The sequence below is a fragment of the Carassius gibelio genome, chromosome B2 (assembly GCF_023724105.1).
Source record: "Carassius gibelio isolate Cgi1373 ecotype wild population from Czech Republic chromosome B2, carGib1.2-hapl.c, whole genome shotgun sequence".
In the NCBI taxonomy this organism is placed as follows: domain Eukaryota; kingdom Metazoa; phylum Chordata; class Actinopteri; order Cypriniformes; family Cyprinidae; genus Carassius; species Carassius gibelio.
The window spans coordinates 1,766,081-1,774,197 of record NC_068397.1 but is presented as its reverse complement, the minus strand read 5'-3'; the positions used below and the strand labels follow the sequence as shown (position 1 = coordinate 1,774,197).

General features: G+C 37.0%; 1 protein-coding gene and 1 long non-coding RNA gene across 2 annotated transcripts; one reads left to right on the top strand and one right to left on the bottom strand.

Annotated features, from left to right (window-relative positions):
* Positions 1–309: 309 nt before the first annotated feature.
* Positions 310–1,841, bottom strand: LOC127951365 (uncharacterized). The gene is made up of 2 exons (XR_008152646.1): positions 1,737–1,841; positions 310–1,089 (listed from the first exon to the last, which is right to left on the bottom strand). It is a non-coding gene; the product is annotated as an uncharacterized LOC127951365 (long non-coding RNA).
* A 323-nt stretch (positions 1,842–2,164) lies between these two features.
* LOC127950446 (zinc finger protein OZF) lies at positions 2,165–4,698 on the top strand. The gene is made up of 2 exons (XM_052547509.1): positions 2,165–2,595; positions 2,739–4,698. The coding sequence occupies exons 1-2, from the start codon at positions 2,511–2,513 to the stop codon at positions 4,175–4,177; spliced, it is 1,524 nt and encodes a 507-aa protein (XP_052403469.1). The 5' UTR covers positions 2,165–2,510; the 3' UTR covers positions 4,178–4,698.
* The last annotated feature ends 3,419 nt before the right edge of the window (positions 4,699–8,117 follow it).

Here is an 8,117-nt window from a genome sequence, read left to right as displayed (position 1 = left end):
ATTTAATACACAAGTTTTACAATTTGAGTTGAATTACTGAAATAAATGAACTTTTCCATTACATTCTAATTTATTGAGATGCACCTGCATATATGTAGCAATAGCCAACATTACATTGTATGGGTCAGAATTATAAATGTTTCTTTTATGCCCAAAATCATTATGATATTAAATAAAGATAATGTTCCATGAATCTATATTATATTTATGTAATGTACCGAATTTAAATAACAAAATGAATTTGCAAAATAAATCCATATTTGCCTATTTGAAATATGTTGCTGATATATAAGAGAGCAGGCAGATCTGTAATCAAATCAGAACAATTTATTATGCAACAGTGTGTAAAAATCTATAGCGTTTGCATGGACTATTAACACTGTCATGTTCAATACAATATACACAAAACACAGAATACTGAACACAATACATACTGTACAAAGTATTTACAGAACACAGAAAAATGATTAACTGATGATGTGATGCAACGGCAGAGACATGAAAATTGAGTAGAACGATAATAAATGCTCTTTGTGGAGTGAGAAGGATTGTTTTGAGGAACATACAGACTGTTGTTGGAATACATTAAACTCTTGTCAAAATAACAATGACAATTCATTCCCCATAATGTAATATATAATATCTAACATAAAACAATGAATATATAAATTAATATGAATAAATAATAGTATCATAATAATAAATAATAATCATGACTTTTAGCAGCTATTTTGGGAGAAACTACACTCAATATTTGGATTTTAGATTAAATGAGACATTCTGTGTTCAGTGGTGCAGTTTTATCTCTGAATGGACTGTCATGTGTCTTAAGTTACTCAGATATTTGAAGCTCCTTCAACACTGAGGACAAACGTCAGAGTTTTCTTGGGTGTGGATCCTTGTGTGTGTGTCTTCAGATGCTGTTTCTGAGTGCAGCGGTTTAGACAGCGATGTGAGGTCTCTCTCCTGTGTGTATCCTTCTGTGTCTCTTCAGGTCACCTTTATGAGTGACAAACTCTTTATCTCTGGCATTTAAAGACTGGTGTCCACTTCTCTGAAACTGATGTCCCTCTTTCACCTCCATCAGCTCTGAAATTAACATTAATCAAAAGGGACAAACCCAGTTACATAGCAGTTCAGACAGACATTTAATGCTCTTTTAGCTGTCGCCAGAATGATCATTACTGTCTGAGAGAAATCGATCAATGTGACATTAGGGTTTCTCAGTTGATGGGTCTTAACTGTGTCAGTGTCTGAGATAAACTACATATTTTAACATGCACACACACACACACACCTTTTTTTGTTTGTAAACTTTTAAGTTTAGGCTGCTTTGAAACATGTAACAAACTTAACCTAAAGGACTAATGTCTATAACTCACAACCAGAGGATAAAAGCAATGCCAGCAGAGACTGTGCAATTAAAACATGTACTTCTACAGAAGATGTATTAATGATGAATCAGACCTGTTTGTTGCTCACTCTCCTCTTTAATAAACTCCATGTTTATAATATTGTGTTAAGTAGATCTCTCAGCTGTTTCACTTGCAGTTTTTCCTGCTGGTTTGCTCGTGTTTAAGATGAATAATCACCATTAAATAAATGCAGAATAAATCTTTCTGTTACTCATTGCACATAACCCCATTACAGCAGTACAGTCATTCTACTTTCATTTCACTACTGTCGCTTTTATCGTTCTTAAGTGCTTTATTAGTGTAATGGCGTGTAGTCCTTACTGTTGTGCTGCAGTACATCTGTAAAAGCTTTAAATCCATCTGAACACCGTAAAAACTGATTCGTTCAAAACAACAACAAACCTGTCTGTCGCAGCATTATGACGCATCACAGCGCGCTTCAAAATAAAAGTCATGTAGCGTACGTTCCGGGATACTACAACAACAACAAATATTACTAACAATAAAAATGATGAAATTGACAAATTTGTAATTTCAATACCACATAAGTTTTCTTAAATTATACATAAACAGTGTAATCATCTATTCTGAGTCCCGCTTGGTATTATTTATCACATCGTTGGACGACGTGTATTTTAATTTTAATTTCACCAGATAAAAATTATCACATGATTTATATTTCATTATCAGTATAATATGGAAAGTGCGAACGAACAACTAACGACTTTTATTTCTAGGCATGCTGACGTCATAATCCCGCGCCGGTTTGTGCTGGGATTTGATCGAGGTTTGTTGAATTGAATCCATCAGTGTTCAAGGCGTTTACGTTGATTTAGAGCATTTTTCTTTATTTTTTATTTTTTGAAAAGTATTCCGAATTAAGGTGAAGTGTTAAATGTAACGTTTTATGTGAACTGAGCCGCATTAATGACTGTATTAACGATGTGTAAATCGCATCTAAACGAGTTGTAGAAATACTTTTTGTAAAATACTTATTTTATGAATTGTTTAATTTTTACTTCATTATTCTCATGATCCTAAACATGTGCTAACAAGTAGAAAAACGTAAGGTTGGTGTGACATAATATTACAAACATGGAGTTTATTAAAGAAGAGAATGAAGAAATAAGAATTACAGATCCATGCAGAGTGAAAGATGAAGAGACGGAGGAGAAAATAGGTTGGTTTCTATTCTCACAACTAACTCTAGATGGAATTGCAGAATTAACTTTAAGTTATTTAACGGATGTTGCTTTGTGGCTTGATCCCTAGATTTTTTTTGTCTAAAATAGAGTTTTGACCATTTAATATGTTCATTTTTAGACCTGATGACGCCGAAAGAGGAAAGTCAAGAAATTAATGAAGAGGAGGAGAAACATCATGATTTCACCAGTGGAGAAAAATCATTGAGCTGCACAGAGACAGAAAATAATTCCTTGAGAAAACAAAAAAGAAGCGTGAAAACCAGATCTAGAGGTAGTTTCACTTGCTCTCACTGTGGAAAGGGTTTCTTGCGTAAAGGACACCTTCATAGCCACATGAGAGTTCATACTGGAGAGACTCCCTTTACCTGCCAGCAGTGCGGGAAGAGCTTTAATCAGAAAGGAAACCTTAAGAACCACCTGCGAATCCACACCCGCGAGAGTCCTTTCACGTGCCATCATTGTGGAAAAAGTTTCACTCAGAAAGGAAACCTTAATAGCCACCTGCGAATTCACACCAACGAGAGACCTTTCACCTGCAGAGTCTGTGGAAAGAGCTTCTCGCTGAAGGGAAACCTTAATCATCACATGAGAGTCCATTCTGGAGAGAAGCCTTTCGCTTGCCCTCAGTGTGGAAAATGCTTCACGCAGAAACATTCTCTTAATTTCCACACAAGGATTCACTCTAGAGAGAACTGTTTTATATGCCACCGGTGTGGAAAGAGCTTCTCAGACATGGAGCATCTCAACAGACACGTGGTCACTCACACTGGAGAAAAGCCTTTCAAATGCCTGCAGTGTGGCAAGAGGTTCAGATTAAACAAAAACCTTAAGAGTCACATGACAGTCCACAGCGGGAAGAAGCCATACACGTGCAATCACTGCGGAAAGAGTTACGCTCAGAAAGGAAACCTTAATATTCACGTGCGCCTTCACACTGGAGAGCGACCGTTCGTTTGCCCTCATTGTGGCAAGGGTTTCACACACAAAGGAAACCTGAAGAGTCACATCAGATTTCACACTCGAGAGAAGCCTTACACGTGTCTTCAGTGCGGAAAGAGTTTCTCTTATCAGAAAAACCTGAAAAGTCATGCGCAGGTTCATTTGGAGTTCGTCCTGCAGTGTTCGGAGTGTGGCAAGAGGTTTGGAGACAAGATCAACTTCTTAAACCATCTGCGCATTCACACTGGAGAACGGATGTTTAACTGCGAACGCTGCAATAAAACGTTTCTTTTCCGGTCTCACTTAGAGATACACATGAAAAGCCACACTGACGAGAGATCTTATGCGTGTTCCTTGTGCGGAAAGGATTTTAAATGGCTGGGCAATCTGAAGTCACACCAGAAGATGCATGCTTGTGCTAGAGCGAGCCACTTGAAACAGCAGCAACAAATCCATACTGGAGAAAAAACAGCGCATTCGACTGCTTCAGAAACGTCAAAAACAGACGCGGTGCATGCAGGAGAGAAGCTCTACAGCTGCGCTTCATGTGGGATGAACTTCAGCACAACTATTTATCTGCTGGCTCATGAGAAAAGACACTGTCTGAAGCAGCCATAACGAGCCAAGCTCATCTTCAGGTGAATGTTTAGCATGGAAATATACATGACAATGTCAGTCAACTATAGATCTGATACACACGCACAACATATATGTGACTCTGGAGCACAAATCAGTCATTAGTCAACTTTTTGAAATTGAGATTTATGCATCATCTGAACGATGAATAAATCATCTCTCCATTGATGTGTGGTTTGTTCGGAGGACAATATTTGTCTGAGATGCAACTATTAGAAAATCTGGAATCAGAGGGAGCTAAACTGTAGCAGATCTATACAGGTGGAGCTGGGGAAGGTGGAGGGTTTAGCTAGCACTAGCGGAGTATTTGAACACTGAGCAGTAAGCTCATTGGCTGTTGATGCGAAAATAAACCAATCAGCTAAGCTGTGTGAATAATGATGTGATTGTGTTAGAGTTATCGAGTTGCGTGGTAGAACTTTAGATTTATTTGATATCTTCTTCTTAAATATTTTCTTTTGATTGAATAAGTTCCCAATAAAAATAATAAATTGTTGGTTTCATAGAGATCATCAGTATGTGCTATATAAAGCCTTTATTGAACCTTTTTATTGATTTTTATTTAACTTATTTTTAACTTAATTGTTTAATAGCAGAAGTTTGGGTGAAAACTACATTACCCAAACTGCTGCAACACAAGTTCCACCAATCAGACTTACAGCAAACAAAGTGCACCAAATAACATCTAATGCTCCACCCACTCTTATGGAGCACAGCAAATGTAATCAAATTGGTTTTCCTAACACTCTCAAAATACATACATACAGTATTGTTCAAAATAATAGCAGTACAATGTGACTAACCAGAATAATCAAGGTTTTTAGTATATTTTTTATTGCTACGTGGCAAACAAGTTACCAGTAGGTTCAGTAGATTGTAAGAAAACAAACAAGACCCAGCATTCATGATATGCACGCTCTTAAGGCTGTGCAATTGGGCAATTAGTTGAAAGGGGTGTGTTCAAAAAAATAGCAGTGTCTACCTTTGACTGTACAAACTCAAAACTATTTTGTACAAACATTTTTTTTTTAGCAATCCTGTGAATCACTAAACTAATATTTAGTTGTATGACCACAGTTTTTTAAAACTGCTTGACATCTGTGTGGCATGGAGTCAACCAACTTGTGGCACCTCTCAGCTGTTATTCCACTCCATGATTCTTTAACAACATTCCACAATTCATTCACATTTCTTGGTTTTGCTTCAGAAACAGCATTTTTGATATCACCCCACAAGTTCTCAATTGGATTAAGGTCTGGAGATTGGGCTGGCCACTCCATAACATTAATTTTGTTGGTTTGGAACCAAGACTTTGCCCGTTTACTAGTGTGTTTTGGGTCATTGTCTTGTTGAAACAACCATTTCAAGGGCATGTCCTCTTCAGCATAGGGCAACATGACCTCTTCAAGTATTTTAACATATGCAAACTGATCCATGATCCCTGGTATGCGATAAATAGGCCCAACACCATAGTAGGAGAAACATGCCCATATCATGATGCTTGCACCTCCATGCTTCACTGTCTTCACTGTGTACTGTGGCTTGAATTCAGAGTTTGGGAGTCATCTCACAAACTGCCTGTGGCCCTTGGACCCAAAAAGAACAATTTTACTCTCATCAGTCCACAAAATGTTCCTCCATTTCTCTTTAGGCCAGTTGATGTGTTCTTTGGCAAATTGTAACCTCTTCTGCACATGCCTTTTTTTTAACAGAGGGACTTTGCGGGGGATTCTTGAAAATAGATTAGCTTCACACAGACGTCTTCTAACTGTCACAGTACTTACAGGTAACTCCAGACTGTCTTTGATCATCCTGGAGGTGATCATTGGCTGAGCCTTTGCCATTCTGGTTATTCTTCTATCCATTTTGATGGTTGTCTTCCGTTTTCTTCCACGTCTCTCTGGTTTTGCTCTCCATTTTAAGGCATTGGAGATCATTTTAGCTGAACAGCCTATCATTTTTTGCACCTCTTTATAGGTTTTCCCCTCTCTAATCAACTTTTTAATCAAAGTACGCTGTTGTTCTGAACAATGTCTTGAACGACCCATTTTCCTCAGCTTTCTGAGGAATGCATGTTCAACAAGTGTTGGCTTCATCCTTAAATAGGGGCCACCTGATTCACACCTGTTTCTTCACAAAATTGATGACCTCAGTGATTGAATGCCACACTGCTATTTTTTTGAACACACCCCTTACAACTAATTCAACTAATTGCCCAATTGCACAGCCTTAAGAGCGTGCATATCATGAATGCTGGGTCTCATTTGTTTTCTGAGAATCTACTGAACCTACTGGTAACTTGTTTGCCACGTAGCAATAAAAAAATATACGAAAAACCTTGATTATTCTGGTTAGTCACATTGCACTGCTATTATTTTGAACAATACTGTATGTGTATATACTTGCATATTTGTCCATAAACCTATTGCAAATATATTGGTTTTTAAACAAATTTTAAATTAAGAGTTTTACGTTTCTCTGTCATTTTTAATTTGATTGTCATTTGCAATGCTTTATTGGATTGTAGATGTTTCCCTCACTAAAGATGTTAGGTTCACAGCCTTGAAGACATACAAAAGTTTGCACACCCCTGATCAACACTGAAAGATTACCTGTTTTCCAAAAGTCATGAAGTCAAATATATATTATAAATGAATCTTTTGTTTAAACAGTGTGTATTTTATTTTATTATGGGGCAAGCACTGAAGATACAAAACCTATTCAACAACAGTTCAAATTCACACATTTATGCCAATAAATCTTGAACCATAATGTTTAGAAGCTAAATTATTTTTTCCCCTCCCATATTGAGTCGAATACATATCAAAATTAAAATAGCTATTATTATTTATTTATTTTTTTTGTATTTTTGAACTCAGCTCAGATTGGTTCAGATCATCTTTAGTGCATCAGCATACAGCACAAATCCGCTCATGGCGACCCGAGTTCGATTCCCATCTCAGTGTCCTTTGTCGATCCCATCATCATCAGAAAGCTCAGCTTATGTGATTGGCTCTGAAGTTTCGGGGCCACATCACCTTGTGGTGAAACACACCTTATGGATCTCTTGTTGATAGTGGAAATGTTTTTTGTTTACGTTAGATTTGATAACCTTATTGATTAAAAGTAAAAAAAAACTTTAAATCATATTACTAGAGCTTATGATTTATGATTTTTCAGTCTTTAATTACTCTGCTGCAGTCTGATGCTCCCTGCCATGCATAGTTCCTCGTTTTGCTTGGCTCTGTAATTGCAGCTATATTTTTTGTTGGCAACAACCATGAAAAAAAAAAACAAACCTTTGTATGTTTATCAAATACACTCTTAACATCAGTCAGTCAAGCACTATAATATGATAATCAAGTAATATTTGATAATAGAAGTTTTGTCATTAGAATTAAAACTTGTTAACCATGTATGAATGCAAATTAGTCACTTTGTAAATTTTGGGTTTGTTTTTAGTTTTTGTTTTTTGACAGGAAAATATAACAAAGATTAATTTACATGTAACGCATCATTTCTGCATGATATGCAAGACTTTCTCTCTTGCGCTCTCTCTCTCTATCTCTGTGCGTGTGAGAGAAGAGCGACGGCAAGGCGTGCACCGTAACACTAGAGTTTACATATTTACAATGAAGAGGGTTGTACATTACAACTGAAGTTAACTAGCAGTCGGTCAGTAAGTCAGTCAATCTGCTTCCTGTCACGGTCCCCAGTTAATCAAATACCAACTCTATCAAGACTATGACATCTCCTTTTAGATCTACCCTAAAACTCAGCCAATTTCCAATTCTATTCAGTTGACACCAATTAGACAATCAGTGAATAATCTACAATATTCACCGGTATGCAAACATTTGTGCACCCCGAGCATAATTCCTGTCACTGGGCATGTTGCGGGTCTGCTTCCTAGCGGCTAACT